Here is a 17,743-nt window from a genome sequence, read left to right on the forward strand (position 1 = left end):
GTGTTCTGTTCTTGGTTTTGCAAATACCCCATCTTAGTACTTAAACACTAGCAAGTGCAGAGGACATCCAGTCACAAACAAGTTGGAATGGCTGAGGGCAGAGCTTCTGATGCCTGGTGAGCTCAAGCTCTCTGAGAGCAAGAGCATGTCGCCCTCGCCCCTTCCCACACAGTGCTGCTCTGAGCATCAGAGTGGGAATCTATACTAGATACTTAGCCTGGAAAACCTGAAAGGCGATGTCTTCATGAGGACTGGTAAGACACTGCTGCATTTAGACCTCTGGAAGAGCTGCTCAGCCTGAAGGAGAGCATTCTGCCCTGGAGCCTGGGGGAGGGCCACATCCGTCTGTGGCCTGTGATTCCTTGCTCAGGAATATCACATATTCCGAAGCTGCTGTGCTGCAGTGCTGTGCTGCCCTTCACACTGTGGGGATAAGTAGCACAGAAGAAAAGGCTTCTACCTCAAGGGCTCTCTAGTTGAGGAGCTAAGGAGTCAGTGCTGAAGCTCACTAGGAAGAGGACACTCCATGTCCTCTCTGATGACTTCCCCACCTGCAGGATGGAGAGAGGCATCATGGCTTCATGCCCCAGTGGCACTTGAGCAAGACTGAATCTCATTCTTTTATGTCTGCTACCACACAGGCAACTGAACCAATGGAAGTGAACTAAATATCAGAGGAATTTAATCCTTGGAGGCATAAGTGTGGATGGAGAGGAAACATTTCAATTTCAGCGCCAGTCACCGATGTCTAAGGGAAAGCTCATTAGATACTAGAAAACAGAGGAGCTGATGCTCTGGAAACAGGACGGAGCTAAAGCACAGGCAGCTCAGGAAGGGACAGGCGTATCATGGCCACAGGAGGGGAGGCCTCACCCAGGAATTCAGCCTGGAGAAGCAGCTTGTTCCCGTGTCCCTGAGAACGGTAGGAATCCTAGTTTGAGGTATTTCTTTAACCCACATCAGGGCTTGTTAACCAGCCTGTCCACAGAGAGGTTCAGGAGGATAACTCAGTAGCTAATCTGTGACTTGCTCAAAACACTGCAGCAAGCGCCTCAGCTGACTGGTCCTCTCAGCCTCCTGGAGGAAATGTAACTCAATGTCTAAGGGGCTTTCTTTTCCAGCTGCCCTAGTTTCATGCCTTTGTTGCTGTGACAAAATGACTCAATAAAAGAAACTTGAGGGAGAAGTTTATTTTAGCTTATAGTTCACAGTACAAGTCCTTTGTGGCAGAGAATTCAAGGCAGCAGGAGCATGAAACAGCCCCATTCAGAAGAATGCACCGTATTGCTCAGGGTCTTGCTCCATTTATGCAGTCCAGGATCTCAACCAGGAAATGGTGCCAGCCCAAGCACACAGTTCTTAGCACCTCAATAAAATCAAGGTAATTCTGCCATAGACCGCCCAGAGTGATTCTTACAGGACGGCACTAACCATCATACAGGCCATCCCATAATTAAAGGGGTATGTTGTGATAGGAAAGATTGTTATCATGTTGGTTTCACAGTTATCTTCTCCTGGGTCAGAAAAGGGACTAAATGATACTTTGGGAGTAGCAAGGCCAGTGGGCATGATAGGAAACGACGGGGATCATGAGCAGTGAACACACTGTGTTCTGGAGGGGAGGCCAGATGGGTTTCTATCGCTCTGACACCGCGCACAGCTACAGACTGGGTGCAGCTCTACCTGCCTGCCACACCACATCTGTCAGAACCTATCATGACAAGGCATAGCAACAGTACATCCCACTGTGATGGCTCCACAAATGCTGCCCCAGGTGTGGTGTCAGATACTACCTTGGAATGATAGCACTGCCATTTCACCCTTAATCCCACACTTTAAAACTCCACTGTCCTGTAGAGCAGGGAAGGTGGAAACTCCCCTGTATTTATTATGTTCAGTTAGCTTTGGATCAGGGGTTCTAGTAACATGAAATTCAAGTCCTTAGGCACCTGCGATAAAAATTTTTTAAAACTGCATTAATCTATTTGACCAAAACATTCCACCCTGAGTGGGAGAATGAATCCCTTTTTCATATTACAGTCATTTGCGTGGAGCCATGTTGACATTATCATGTTTCTTTGTCGTTAGTCACAATGCCCTTTTCCACACAAATTCATGAGGGGTTTGCTGGCTTTTTATGATAGCAGGCATGAAGACATACTAGCCGGAAGAACATTTCTGTCTTTAAGAGGCAGCAGTGAGACACCAGATCAAAAATCATATACACTGCATCAGTCATTAACAACTTTGTGTATTTTCTAGTGTCTACTTTCATGTCATACATTAGAAGTTTGCATGGCTCATGTGTGTAAAAGGAACTTTTATTTGTCTGTTTCAATTGTAGTCTCAGAGGATGACTGCCTGTCTTTTAGAAGAGCTGAGTTGAACCAGCCAGCTCTGAGCTCAGAAAGAACTAGGAAAAGCTTATTAAGCAGTAAGTCTGGAGGCTTGAAAACATTCTAGGCCTAGGTTAGACTGTATGGAGGCTAGAAACTTCCAGGATTAGGCCTAGGTTAGCAGACAGAGTCAGCAATCCTCTGAGACAATTAAAACAGGCAAATAAAAGTTCCTTTTCCATATATGCCTGAAAACTTTGTATTTATTAAATGCTTACTGTTGCTAAGGCATAAGGAAGACAGCAGGCACAGCTCTGTCTCCTAAGGTTTGTCTCTAGTCAGGGCATTGAGGGATACAAAAACAAACCCAGCAATACACAGGGTCTGACAAGTTCAAAGCTATCATAGATTTTCTATATGGCATGCAGTAAGCTGAATGCTTGAGAACACTATTCATAACTGTATTCTGGAGCTCAGGTAGCCATTGGCCTATGCTGTTTTAAAGAACATTCATTCAATAGTGATGATGGAAAAAGAAGGAACCTTAAAACATGAAGCTTACATCTGAGGAGGACAAGCAGGGATTCAAACACAACTGCCTAACAGTACGAGTGACTGGTAAGTGGTGAAGAAGACAACCATTGGGAATAAGGTTGGGTTTACTGGAGGTAAGCGTGACCCAATGGATAGAAGAAGAAAAAAAAAAAAGGATGCAAATGATACAGGAGCAAAGGGTGACAAACACTAATTGCCAGCATTTGAGAATGATGTTTAGATGTAAGTCAGTTGCTGCTGTTTCTAGGAAGATTAGGAGATCTGGCAACATTAGACCTAAATTTCCATGCTCAACTGGGCTGAGTCATAACTGTGTCCTTCAGACAGCTGCTGGCCCTCACCAGTTCATCTCCTTCCCCACCTCTGCCTTGGACTGTACCTAGCACACTTTATTCATGTGGTATCAATCTCCGTGCTACCATAGGAATTTGAGTTGTGAACTCTGATTTAAAGCAAAACAACAAAATTCCCCACATGTTGGGTTAAATTTTATTTATTCCAACTTCTTATTCTAAGAAGTCAATGTCTCATACAACTCTATATCTTTTAAAGTGCATGTGTGCGCAAGTGCACATGTGTTCTAGAGAGGAGAGGACAACCTGAAGGGTCACCCTCAGAGACACCATCAGCCTCTTTTGAGATAGGATCTCATTGGCCTGGAGCTCACCAATTAGGCTAGCCTGCCTAACCAGTAAGCCGGGGGTTTCCTCCTGTCCCTGCTACCTCTCCAGCATCGGGGTTAATAAGCATGCAACACTAGACCTGGCATTTTTATGTTGGGGATCAAACGCAGGTCCTTATATTTGTAAAGGAAGCCAACAGAGCTATTGTCTCAACCCTTAACCTAACTATAATAATAATAATAATAATAATAATAATAATAACAACAACACAACAACAACTATAGACCTCCTCTATAGTTCAAAGAACAGCTCAGAAGAGGGAACAGAAAAAAAAATCTAAGAGCTGAATGACAAGGCTGCAAAACACTGTGATAAGAATGGCATAGTTTCACAATCGTGACTTCACAGTAGTTGCAGTTGAGCATGATAAGACTACTGTCAGTAGTCAGGGATGGATTGGGGAGGGGCATGAATTCCTACCCTTCTCCAGGGAACTATGGCTTACCAGCTTACTGGTGGATGCTGAGGAAGGAGGGGTCATTATGTTCAGCTGTTTGCCCACTAATGACCCCATCAGTTCCAATGGACAGTTCTACACCTATGACCTTCCTGTGGCTAGACCCATTCACAAAGACATTATCACAGGAGAGGGAGGAGATGGGATGGGAGTGGGAGGGAGGGAAGAAAGGGGAGGGGTGAGAGTAATTAGAATACATTATACACGCATATGAAACTGTCAAAGAATAAATTTAATTAAAAATAATAAATAGGGTGCAGGAGAGATGGTTTGGTGGCTAAGAGCACTTGTATTATTTTAGAGGATTTGAGTCCAGTACACAGCACTCATGCTAGGCTAACTCCAGCTACAGGTGATCCAGAGGAGCTGACATGCTCTTCTGGTCTCCAAAGCATCTGTCCACATGTGACATACACACATAGAAACATGAAGAACAAATGTAGATACTCTAGAGTAAATTTGTGTAATTCCTTTCTCAAGCCCCCACTAAAATAAGGAAGGGAATGGAGAAGATATAAACCCACAAAATCAGCCAGTAGGAGGATGCATATGAGAATATAACACTGGAAGATGCAAAGTAGATGGAGAATAATAAAACTGAGCACCGAAACCAAAACCAAACCAGAAAATGCTACATGCATACTCTATTCTTTAGAGTATACTAAAGAATACTAAAGTATACTCTTGAAGACTGGAATCTTGACTGAAAGCCAAGTAGTTGAAAATTAGATAGCAAACTAGTTGGAATCCAGAAGCCCTGAGTAACCAAGACAGAACAGAGGTTTTCCTTTATTCTCTGCGAAAGCAGAACTTAAGGCCTTGATGACAGTGGTCATGGTCAGCTAGGGTAAAGAGGACTGAAAGGAGAGGGTGGTAGTCCCCGTCCCCTGGGGCAGAGGGAAAGAAGAGAACGGAGAGTTACATGAGGTGTTCAGCCCTTTAGAAAAGCATACTGCACGCCTGTAATCCCAGCACTTGGGAGGCAGAGGCAGGTGGATCACTGTGAAGACAAGGTCAGCCTGATCTACAAAGTGAGTTCCAGGCTAGCAGGCATTATACAATGAAAGCCTGTCCTGGAAGAAAGGAAGGGGCACTGACTGATGGTGTCTGACAGGCTTGAGAATGTGTTACAAGAAGGAAATTAAGAATAAATGCTTAAATATATTAGATAGGCAGCTTAGTCTTCATGTGGGTCACCTAGTAAGGGGACCAGGAGCTGTCTCTGACATGAACTCTGTTGCCTGCTCTTTGATCACTTCCCCTGGTGAGGAGGCCTTGCTAGCCCACAGAGGAAGAGGATGTAGGCAGTCCTGAAGAGACTTGATAGTCTAGGGTCAGCTGGTAAGGAAGAAGGGCTCCCAATTTGTAAGGACTAGGGATGGGGGACAGGGATGGGGGAAGATGGAGGGAGGGGCTACAATCAGGATGTAAAGTAAATAAATTTTTAAAAAGATTCTTTAAAAAAAGAATCTACAAGCTCAAAATATAATAGAGATTAAGAAAATACTAAGCTCTCAGTTCACAAATAAGGAAAACCACGGGAAACTTCTTAAAATTTTTAGTCAAATTCTGAGAAAAAAAACTCTATTGCCTGACCCAATAGCACACACTTATAACTGAAATCTTCACTTTGCTGACATCCATGGCACAAGATCTCATGTTTTCAAAATAACACAGTTGTATAAATTAGTCCAGTGTTCAAGGATAATGTCCTTCTTTCCATCCCAGTCACACCAGGGAGGCTCTTGGCTGCCTCTGGCCAGGTCAGGCTGGGTGCAACTTTACACAGACTCAAACTTCTCTTGCCAGGCCAAGTACCTCTCAGTCAGATTTTTTGCTGAAGGCTTGGTGTGAGCTAACACATCCAGAAAGTCCTTTGTAGTCACGGTATCCAGCATGATTCCATTCAGACTGCTGCTGTCTAGACCAAAAGGCAGCAGTGAGCATGGCACTGTGCCTGGTGGGGACCAGAGTTCTTGCAAGGCTGATAGGCGGGCCTGGAGACAGGGTCTGATAACCTGCTCTTGATGGCTAACACAGCTCAAACATCTGAGGAGGGCTATGGGGCTAGAGGCTATGGGATTTAAGCCCCACCCAACCCCACCATCCTGCCTCCAAAGGGGAATGAAATATATCGTTAGCCAAGTATTATTTACTATTAGTATGGTGCCTCAGAAGGATCCAGACCCACAGTAGTGTGTGCCAGAGTACATGGGGGATGTTAATTTGACCAGAGAAGCATACAAATGGGGGGGAAGCAGGTGTTGGGCTCCATCTGCTGGTGAGAGGGGATTGGACTTTTGCACACAAAAACACTGTCCCCAATTACATCTTGAGCCCATTTTAGTATATGTATGTTGAGACAGGGTCTTGTTAGCTTGAGTGACCAGGAGTTCAAGTATGTACCACCACATCCCTCCAAGAGTTTGGATGGATGAGCACAAATTTCTCTCCCACAGCACCAGCACAGTGGCCCAACCATACCTGACTGGTAGTTTTCAAGCACACTGAAGATCTTTCTCACAGGCCGCATGGCTGCCTCCCTGCAGACCAGCTTAATGTCGGAGCCTGAGTATCCCTCTGTCTCCTGAAATAGCAGCAAAGCCAGGATCAGTCAACAGGCAGAATGCTGGTGTCCTCTTCATTCTTACAAGCAGGATCCAGGCTCGGAGTGCTGGCTGAGAACTCTGCCGTCTCTCTTCTCTATACCAACACCCCAGGCAAGCAATGCTGGAGGGAGAGAAGGTGCTAGCTAACACGACCCCTGACCTGGCCTCCTAGGCAATGACTTCCTCAGACCATTAAATACGCTGTGAGATGCCAGCAGAGCACTGAACCACCTAGTGTTGCCTGATTGGGCCTCATCCTAACTCCAAGATGGCCAAATGAGGACATTTTGTTCTTGTGTTAAAGCCAGTCCTGATTTTGAGGGACTAGAGAAACCATTAGGTTTAAATGTCTACCCAAAGAAGATCTCCTGGGAATGGATACCTGTGATGGCTATTCTTAGTCATCAACTTGACTATATCAGAATTAACTAAAACCCAAGAATCTGGATATTTGTGAGGGATGTTTTCTTAATTAAATCATTTAAAATTGGAAAACCCACTTTTAATCCAGATCTTTGAGGTGGGAAGATCCACCTTTAATCTGAGCATACCTTCTGCTGGCAGCCTACAGAAAGCACGTGGGAGAAGGAAGCTTGCTCTTTCTGCCTGCTTGCTCTCACTCTCACTGGCAAGTCCACCCCCTTACTAGCATTAGAGAGCCATTCAACTACCTCTTTGGCATTCTACAGTATACTGAAGACCAACTAGGACATCGTGGACTGAACAACTACTGGACTCTTGGATCTTACTTTGGTAGACACTTTTGGAATTGCTGAACCACAGCCTGTAAACCACTCTAATAAATACTGTGTGTGTGTGTGTGTGTGTGTGTGTGTGTGTGTGTGTGTATACATATATTGAACACATGTATTCATTTTATAAGTTCTATTCCTCTAGAGAACCCTGATTAATACAATACCAATGAGGATTAACAGCAAGTACCTTGAGTTTTTCTTTGCAAAGGATTCCTCAATTCATTAGCCACGATAACCCTCTGTCAATTCTCTGCTACTCATTTTAGAAATGGGGTGATTGAGGCTCACAGAGTAAGTGACGCCCCTAAGGTCTCACAGCTAATATGCTGCAGGGCCAGGATCTGATTGTAGGCACTCTGCATCTGGACCCTGTGCTACTCCCTGTGGCCTCATTTTCCAGGAGACTGTAGCCCAGTCTCCTGGAGCCCACTCTTTCGCGGGGAGGGGTTTCACTGCACGGCTGGGCAGCCTGGATCTTTTCTAAGCCATAGACTGGTGTGTGCTGGACACATGCCCCATACCTATCTCTATGGCTGCCCACCTGGCTCAGTACGCTATACTCCAGGTCTGTGTGTAGCTCCAGGGCATGGTTGTTGCTCAGAGGGGGCAGCCAGTGGTGGATCATGGCCTGCCTAGCCTCTTGGCTAGGGAGATCAACCAGAATCCTCTTCTCCAGGCGCCGTAACATGGCACAGTCCAGCTCCCTGTAACACAAGAAGACAGGAAATGGATGGAGCAGTGAGCAGACATACAGACAGATCCCTTACTTCCTTACTTTATTTATTTATTTATTTATGTGTGTGTGTGTGTGTGTGTGTGTGTAGCACATGGGTGGAGGTCAGAGGGCAGGTTTTGGAAGTTGGTTCTCTCTTTCCATCATATGGGTCCCAGGGATTGAACTCAGGTCACCAGGCTTGGAGGCAGCTGCTTTTACTCACCGAGCCTTCTCACTGGCCTCAGTCACTGTATTCTAAGTGCAGTTATTACAAGAAGCAAGCCTGTATCTTAACTGTCACTTTTAAATCTATAACTGAGTAGTACTGCAGTTACTTCATGTTGTTTAAGGAATGTTTTCTAAAGATGTGAAAAATTGGTGAAAAGGAGAAGGAAAGGGAGAGAAAGAGACAGCACCTTCAAGATTCCTCATGTAAAGGAGGCACTTTTAGTGAGCATGGGCCTAGGTCAACTCACAACAACTAAGCATATGAAAGTTTCACTGTGATTTTACTGTGAATTGCTGGCCTTGGCCTTGGGCATTCCTGGAAGTCTATTAACTTCCCGAAGCTCATCCATGCTGGGGTGAAGAGCCACCTCGCCCCACTGCACTGGTGAACTCAGAACCAGTGTTCTCCTTCCTAAGTGTCCCCTGCCAACATGGCCTCATGAAGCACTCATCCCTGCTTCCATAAGGCTGCTGAGAGTTTTCCAGCATAATAGCCCTGGCAGGCCCCTACACACGGAGCCACATGGATGAACCCTCTCCATAGGTACAGAGCTTCCTCCTGCGTTTTTAGTGTGTATGTAAACATGAGCAGGCAACAGAGACTGCTTCTATGGAAGGCTTCTAACACAAGACAGCTGAAAACAAGTAGATAGTAAACAAACCTTAAGAAAACTTTTCTTTTAAATCACTCTTCTCAGAAAATAGAAGAAACATTGTATCTATGAAACAAGAATAGACTGCTACTAAAAAAAAAAAAAAAAAAAAAAAAAAAAAAAAAAAAAAGTCATTTAAGCCAGGCATGGTGGCCCATGTCTATAATTCCAGCACTTGGGGAGACACAAGAGACAGGTGGATCTCTGTGAGTTTGAGACCAGCCTAGTCTACAAAGCGAGTCCAGGACAGCCAAGGCTACACAGAGAAACACTGTCTTGAGGGCTGGGGGAAAACACACATTCAGAAAGAAATTCAAAAGGATAAAGAAAAGGGTTTATTTTGGTTTTTGTTTTAACTATTGCATGCTGTTCAAATTTTAATTATTGTATAGAATTTGAACAAAATTAATAGTTTAGATAAACTACACTAATAAACCTCTATTATCACACATTTGTTTTTACGACTGGAGGCATGACTCAGTGGTTAAGAGCACGGGGGGGGGGGGGCGGAGAGAAGGCTTTAAAAAACGTAAGTAACTCAGTATGACTTAGGAAAGGTGCCAGGGTGCCGTGTGGAGGTTGGCGCGGTTCTCTGCCCACTGACTCTCAAGTTGCATCCTGGTGAGGTTTCAGAATACCAAGAACAAAGAAAGGATGACAGGGATTTCCAGAGAGAAGAAAACAAATAACATACAATGGAATTAACACAAAACTTCGCAAGCCACACATGGTAGTGCATACTTGTATTTCTAGAACTCAGGAAGGTGAAGGAAGCAGAGCAAGTGTGTTCAAGATAAGCCAGGGGTACAGAGCAAGTTCCGGCCTTGCAGAGCGAGATTGTGTCTCATTAAAAATAACAACAAACTTTATCCACAGCAACATGACATATTAGAAGGGACCAATGCCTTTGAAATTCTGAAGAAAAAATAAGTTCTAATAAAAAATCTATAGCTTGGTCAAACTATATGGATCAACAATACAAATAGTTTCAACATGTGATGCCTAGATGATAAGACAAGCCAAAGCTGGGCAGGACGCAAGCACCAGAGACCCTGACACAGAAGAGAAGAAAATCACCAGGGTGGCAGGCTAGAGCTCGGGGTCTCCTCTGCATACAAGCTGCAGGGGACAAGCAATTCAGTTTGGACCTGGTTTGAAGGTTCGGGAAGATATATCTGCAAGCAGAAGAATTTGATAGGATGGTACATCTAAGGGTCTCAAGCAAGTGTTGATTTGAACAGTACCCAATTCTTGTCCCCATCTCATCCTGAGTGGCTTCTCTATAGGAAGATCAAGACAACAAAATCACATGAATGGGTGGAAAAGCAATCCTTCACTATAGATGTCTGTATTGATCAGCTAATGCCCTAAAGTGAGAGATTTACCTCAAAACTGCTTGTGGGTACAAAATAAATGCAAGTGCCTGCCAGCCAGGCCTGATGAACACTCTCTTAATGACATCAATAATCATATAATCATATGGGGGAGGAAACAAAGGACAAATGGAATATACCCAGAAATCATTCTTTATGCCAATATATTTATATAAAAAATGTAACTTGTGGCCACCAGAAAAGACTCCTCCTGCCTCTTGCACTTAGATTTTTACACTAGTTATTTTTATACTTACGACTCCTTTCTCCTGGTTACTTAGTACTTTTATCCCATCAGTGGTCAAACCAACCAGTGAGCATGAGATCCAGAAGACAGGAAAATTAGCAAGGCTCTCAGACCCCTACCACTCTAGACAATACAAAGCATCATGTCCCCCTGGCCACACTAAGAGCTACCAAGGGTCTCGGTGCCTCGGGCCTGACAGCCTAAGGATCCACACTAAACCTGCGGAGACCCTCCTCAGCCCTGACCACTGTCCCCTGCTGTACTGCATCGCCCCGCAACTGAGATCATTCCAAAATTCACAGCATGTAGAAACCAAGCTCAATTCAAGTCTGTCCCTTCAACAGTTACAGTACTTCAAGTCTGAGCTATCTCGGCATGCTAACAGAAGAGCCACCTTCCATTCTACAGTCCTTGCTGTCCACCCACAGCCACCATGAAGAGGATGGTCGTGACAGGACCATCCTGGGAGAGCAGGCCAAGGAGCTATCTTCGACAGATAACAGGGAGCTGGAGATTCTAGCGCTGTCCTCTACAGCGAGGCCCCTATGGAAGGCTGTCTACTTACACATTTCCCCAAATGGATCCACTTCCTGTCCTCGAATCTGCTTTCCATTCTAGTTCTGATGTGTGCATGAGTGTGCATGTGTGGGCATGTGCGTGCGTAGGTGCATGCGTGCGCTCGCGTGCGTGTGCGTGTGGTTTTCAGGTACACTGTGAGAGAGGAAGGCAGTAACCAGGGCAGTCACTGGAGTGCTGCTGGCATCTTCATGTCATTTTCTTTATCTGGACCTTCTACCTTGTCAAAACAAACTTTGTCAAGTGCTCTGTATGCAGTAGTAAAGGCTTTGGATCTGCTTTAATATAAAGATTACTTGTGGAACCAGGCATGGGGATGCGCACCTGTAATTCCAGCACCTATGTGGCGAGGTAGGAGGAACATGTGGTGGATATGAGTCTGGGCCGTACAGAGAGTTCAACCCAACCCGAGCTATACAGCAAGACCACGGCTTGAGAAACAAAACCCCCATGCCGTTCTTTTCTGTCTGCAGTTATATCTCCAGTTCAGAGCTATGTGTGTATGTGTGGAACACTGTCCCCTCTAGTTTCCAGAAGCCAAGAATCAAGGACAGTATGCTCATGGATTCCTGGTTCCTCCATCATGCAGAGAATTGAAAAGTTTCCAAAAACAAAATCCCTCTCTGGTGGGTGGATGAATGAACGGGGCATGCAGAGTTGCTGGCTTTGTGTGAAATGGCCTGCTTTCTGAAACTCCTCCAATTCTTTATTAAGGAGAATGTGCTTTGTTGAAAATCAGTACATTACAGCCATCATTAGTTTAGATTAATCAGGAGAAGCTGCGTCGACTTGGTCAATAGGAATAAAGCATTGTACTTTCATTCTTAGCGAAGATGGCGGGAATTTTGAGTCTCAGGGCTGATCTGCCAGGCTCACCGGGCAGTGCTTCTGAAGATTACTTGAGAGATGCACGTCCTGGGCCTCTCTGAGAGGCCAGAAAATCCAGCAAGGGAGACTTGGCAGTGCAGTCATTGTTCTAGTCGTATGTGAGCTACAAGTATCACTTTAATGAAATGAAAATTACCTCACATTACCTACTGATTACTTCCACCCAAAATACAATACCAATAACTGAGAGAAAAAATCTGACGGCTCTGACCACAGCAAAAGGATTAACTAGATTAGAAATCTTGCCTGGCCCTTTGATCACTTCCCCCTGGTGCTTTGGCTTTGCCAGGCCACAGAGGAAGAGGATGCAGGCGATCCTGATGAGACCTGTAAGCTAGGGGTGGGGGAGGAGGACTTCCCTTATCAGTGGACTAGGGGAGGGAGATGGGGGGAAGCAGGCAGGAGAGTGGGACCAGAGGAATTGAGGGAGGGGGCTATAATTAGGATATAAAATGAATAAACTGTAAAAAATAAAATAATAATAATAAATGTAGAAAGAAATGAATAAGTATTCATACCAAAACTTTCCTAACACTGGCTTATTACACACAAGTAGTTTTTGTTGGTTAAAATATGAGATATTTACAATTTAAGTTGCGGAAATAAGAGATTACTATAAAAATACTTTTTGAATGTACAATGGAACCCTTCTGGAGGCAGGGGAAAAATTCTCAAGTGCCAAAAATAAAAAGACTGGATAGATTAAGGTGAAACTATGGCTGACTTGGGCTATTTGCCTTTTGGTTGTAATGGGTTAGGTTTTAAGGCAACCCAGAAAGCCTGGATCCATTAGAGGTAGAGCCACAGCTTGCAACATAAAGCAAATACCCTATATGACTATAGGGCACATACCCATTATGATAGCATAGGTTAGAACGTTCTCCCATTGGCAACGGAAGGCATCAGAAAAGCACACCTCTGTCTTGCACTTTGAGGAGGGAAACTCTTCATGGATAGTTCAAAACTATCAGCTTCATTGCCACAGCCCAAGATATCTTAAGCTGAGATGAAAAATTAAATCAATTAGTCCAAAATCTGAAACAGTGGAATAATTTTCTCTACAGGATCCCATTACATAACTCCCATAGATAGTAGCTACATCATTGATAAAATTACAAAACATGTAACAACCACCATGAATCAAAGTCAGAAGAAAAAAAAAACCTAACAGGAGAAATACAGCCCATTAACCAGAGGATAAAATAATGTTTAAAATATAGAAAGAGGGGCTAGAGAGATGTCTCAGAGGTTAAGAGAACTGGCTGCTCTTCTAAAGGTCCTGAATTCAATTCCCAGCAACCACATGGTGGCTCACGACCATCTATAATGAGAACTGGTGCCCTCTTCTGGCATGCAGGCAGAATACTGTATAAATAATAAATAAATCTTTAAAAAAAAAATATATATATATATATATATATATATGTAAAGAAAGAAAAAGGTAAATAAAAAATATGAGCAAGAGACTTGCACGTGTCACCTCTGAGGACTAAAACCCTCGGATTTCCTATAATAAATAACCAAAAGGAGACTCTGAAAGGTTGGAGAGAGAACGCACACTGGCTGGGGACCTAGGGACTTAAGAACTGCCATGGTAACAAATGCCTTCTTGCCTCTCATCTGTCCTGATGATTCACTGGAAAAACTCGTATCTCAAAACTACACAGACAAAACAAGAAAAGTTTGCTCTCCCCAGCTGTAGGGTCAGAAAAAGATATATAAGACAGAAACCTTTTTTTTTTTTTTTAATATTATCTGCTCTAATTCAGCCAAGCACTGTAAGAGATACCCCTCCCATGAAAGGGCTGGGGGAGGGGTGGCAAGGAGGAAGTAGAGTCAACTGTGGGAAACATATAAAAAATAAATAAGTAAAAACTTCCCCCCAAAAAAGCCAAGTAAATGATGGGCCACTAATGTAATGGAATTGTTTATAGAATTAAGCAAGTTTGCAAGAGCGACCAAAGTACATCAAGCCTAGAACACACGACGCACCGCAGCATGGTACAGTCCTGCCCACAAGACAATCCCGCATTGTGCACATATGCACAGGTTGAGCACACAGTATCTGGAGTGTATTAAGACAGTAGAACTTGTTTTTGTTTTTATTTGTTTGTTTGCTGTGCCAGATGGAGCCCAAGGCCTCACGCATACATGCTAAGCAAGCACTCTGATTGCCCTGCTAGATCCTGCTTTTTGCACAATGAGTAGTGACCTGTGGTAGAACACATTAGAAAAATGTAGACCCGGTCAAAGCCCAAAGTTCAAAGACAGACCCTCCAAGAGCACTTCTCCTCCCCCAAGTTCAGAAGGCTCATGTTCACTGTGAAAAGAACTACAGTTATGTGTTATAGGATATTTGGTCGCACTGTGAACCCCGAAATTGTGCTGTTTCCTGGAAAAATATGTTTCTAGTTGTAGTGTGGCTCAGCCCTAGCACACACCTTTAATCTAAGAGATTTCTGCTTGAATAAAACAACCATAGGTCAAGAGACAGAGCAAGCAACCAGTTGACAGGGACTGAACATAGGAAAAAATATATATAAAGAGTAGAGGAAGTCAGGAGGATGGATAGAGGGACACACAAGAAGTAGAAGGGAGGGACATTCAGTTTGAGGGTTTTTGAGACAATAGCTGGGTGCTTTCTCTGCCTCTCTGAGCAAGCAAGCTTTCACCCCAGCATTTGGCTCCCGAGTCTTCCTTGGTAAAACCAAACTCTTGAGATTTTGTTAAAAGCAACAGTTATGTTGTCTGATCCTTTCAGTCACAAAAGTGCATTTCTATAGGAACACCACTCCAGGAAGGATCGACCATATGGATGGATGCTTTTACACAGGCAGTAGAAAGGCAGCTGGGCTAGGAAAAGGGAAGCATAGTCGATGAGGGGATGGCCCCTGTGAGCCGTTGCAGGTGCTCCCTAAACAAACCGGGTCAGTTTCATCCGCAGAGCAGGAATCTCTTGGCTCTGTCACCTTCTTTCGAATTTTACAAGAATGTCTCCTGGTTTTTTTAACCTGCAGCTTGGTTATGCCAGTACCACCTTTCTTACAGGGTTCCTAGAATGTCTAGCCTTTTGGCAAGCAGCAAGGGAGACAGGAGTGTCACCGTGTCTCTTGCAGCCCCCACACCTTATTTGTACAAACTACCATAGAGTTAAACAAACATCTCTAGATGGGATTTGCCTTAATGGTCCTGTTCAGCATTTCATTCCCTCTGGACTGCTAGGTCTGAGCTTGTGAATATGCAGCAATCAAGGCAAGTCAAATTAGGCCTAGTTATGCTCACTAAATTTCTTACATGACTATTACATTAAGTGGTAATATTAAATATGCAGCATTTCTTACGCCTCTCACTGCTCATTTATACATCAGATGACACAGAGAAGTGGTTCCTTCTTGCTGGTCCTCTCTCATAATATGAACCAGCCAAGGCATGTGAGCAAAAACTGTAAGCCACCTCACTGCTGAGATAGTGGTAAAGGATTGCCCAGTGCCTGAAAGATGTTTTTGATGAGAACAGCCCTGAATGTAAGGAATCTGATATTTTAGGACTGAGTCTTCACACAGTTGTTCTGAATTAGTTTGTCTCCAGGATATACTGCTTGAAGTGGATAAGCCCCCTTTCTCAAGTGGGATCCTGAAGCTGAGAAAAATCTTACTAAGAATATTCCTTCTTCAGAGACTCTTTCCTTACAAAACTGTTTGGCAATATGTTACAAGGGAGCTACCCTCCTCCAGATAGCTTTCCTAAGAGCCAGAACTACCCAAAGGTGCTGTTTTGTGCATATGTGAACTCTGGCTTATGTATGCACCCTCGGGGGGGGGCACACAAAGTGTGGAGACAAGAGGACAATCACGGGGTGTCCTGCAGGTGCCGCCCCTTTCTGTTTGAGAGACCCTTTCACTGGCCTGAAGCTCATTGAGTAGCTTAGGGTGGCTGCCCAGTAAGCCCCAGGAATCTACCTGCCTCTGCCTCCCCAGCGCTGGGATTACAAACACTTCACTGCCTGACTCTCTCCCTAGTCCTGTTCACAAAGGCTTTTAGCAAGGAAGTTCACTTCACTGTTACTTATTAATAGAGAAAGTTTGGGATCATCCTATCTGTTCAACAGAAAGGGATGATTAAATTATGGTATAGTCCACATGTGGGAATTCTGGGCAACCATCACCAAATCCAATTTCAAGGATTATTTAATGACATTGGAAATGTTCTTGCTATGATGTTAAGTAATGAAAGCAAGACACTAGTGGGACTGCAGAATGGCACTACCTCTATGGAGGGGAATTTGGCAGGCAATATCATAATTCCATGTGCGTTACTCTTTGACTCAGTGGTGTTCCTTCCAGGAACCTATCCCAACGGTGCACTGGCAAAAGAAAGAAAAGCACCACATTCATGCCCACTCCTTACTGTATTGCTATTTGTAATAACCAGGGCAGGACCAGCTCTGTGGCCATCACTGATTTGCAGAACTATACACTGGAGTACTATATAACTATAAAGGGAATAAGGAAGAATCTGTGGCCTTATTTGGAAAAAAAATCTCCAGGATATTCTGATATTTTGTTTAGAAAAAAAAGCCAAAATATAGAACAATTTGTATGGTACACCGCCTTTTGGATAAGAAATCAATCCGGGATGTGTGGGGCTGCTGCCTAGAAGACAAGGAATGCTATTTATAGCAAAACGTTCTTACAGGACTAAACGTTGTACATTGTAAAATAATACAAAGCTCGGGCAGTAAACATGTTTACTGAAACATGCCAGTCAGCAACCATGTTCATTCTCACTATTATGCACGCACTGTGCTTGCTACACTTTGATACAGTTAGCGTGTCGGTAGGTTCACTGACACCAGCATTAGCAGGCATGTGCAATGTGTTCACACTCTGTGAGGTGAAACCTCTGTAGCTCCACTATAGCTCACCATTGCCTGAGACACCGTGATGTGGTTCATGGCTTCAGTGCATGGAGTATTTAATTGCTACCACAAGTAATTTTAGAACAAACGTTTTCTCCACCTTTGACCCATCATGATGTAGCTGAGGCTGACTTCAAGATTGTAACACAACCAACAATGACCTTGAACTCTTGATGCTCCTGCCTCCATCTCCCAAGTGCTAGAATTATGTGCCTGTGAGACCGTGACAGGCCTTTCCTGTCTTTCTTGATTGTGTCAGGAGGCTGTGTTGAGTGAGTGACTTGCATCAGCTAGGTCTGCTCTCCTGCGTGATGGTAAATGTCGACAGGTGGCATAACTGGGCTAAGAGACAAGCCTCTGAGCAGGTCTGCTACGGCATTCACAGGAAGGATTAGTTGAGAGAAGACCCTCTTCAAGTATAAAAAGGTCTGAGGAAAGAGCAGAGCTGCTCACTGCCTGCTTGGCTGGCTTCCTGCTGGCTGAGCCATCCCTAACTGATGTCAGAACCTAGCTTGTTCGGCCTTCCTGAGAGGACCGAAAACCTGATTCCCAGGTTCTTTCAGGCCTTTAGCGAGCACTGGGAAAGCAAAGGCATACAGCTTAGGCTCTGAGCAGCCACCAGGCTCTCAGCCGGTGCAGCATGCCGATGGCCATAGCTGGACCACGCAGCCACTCTCAGTGGTAAACCATTACAGTAAATACTTCTCTTTGGTTGGTGGTTGGTTTTTAGACAGGGTTTCACTATGGAGC

The 17,743-nt window shown here is 44.3% G+C and overlaps 1 protein-coding gene across 3 annotated transcripts in view; it reads right to left on the reverse strand.

The window, feature by feature from the left end:
* Positions 1 to 5,574: 5,574 nt before the first annotated feature.
* Katnal2 (katanin catalytic subunit A1 like 2) overlaps positions 5,575 to 17,743 on the reverse strand; it is a 72,567-nt gene continuing 60,398 nt past the window's right edge. For all 3 annotated transcript variants that reach the window (XM_055622676.1, XM_055622675.1, XM_055622677.1), the window contains 3 exons: positions 7,937 to 8,099; positions 6,516 to 6,618; positions 5,575 to 5,952 (listed from right to left, as the gene is read on the reverse strand). In XM_055622676.1, the coding sequence (XP_055478651.1) occupies positions 5,813 to 5,952; positions 6,516 to 6,618; positions 7,937 to 8,099 (406 nt within the window). In that variant the 3' untranslated portion in view covers positions 5,575 to 5,812. The remainder of the gene's footprint in view (positions 5,953 to 6,515; positions 6,619 to 7,936; positions 8,100 to 17,743) is intronic.

Source organism: Psammomys obesus, unplaced genomic scaffold (genome assembly GCF_907164565.1).
Source record: "Psammomys obesus unplaced genomic scaffold, mPsaObe1.curated_primary_1811, whole genome shotgun sequence".
In the NCBI taxonomy this organism is placed as follows: domain Eukaryota; kingdom Metazoa; phylum Chordata; class Mammalia; order Rodentia; family Muridae; genus Psammomys; species Psammomys obesus.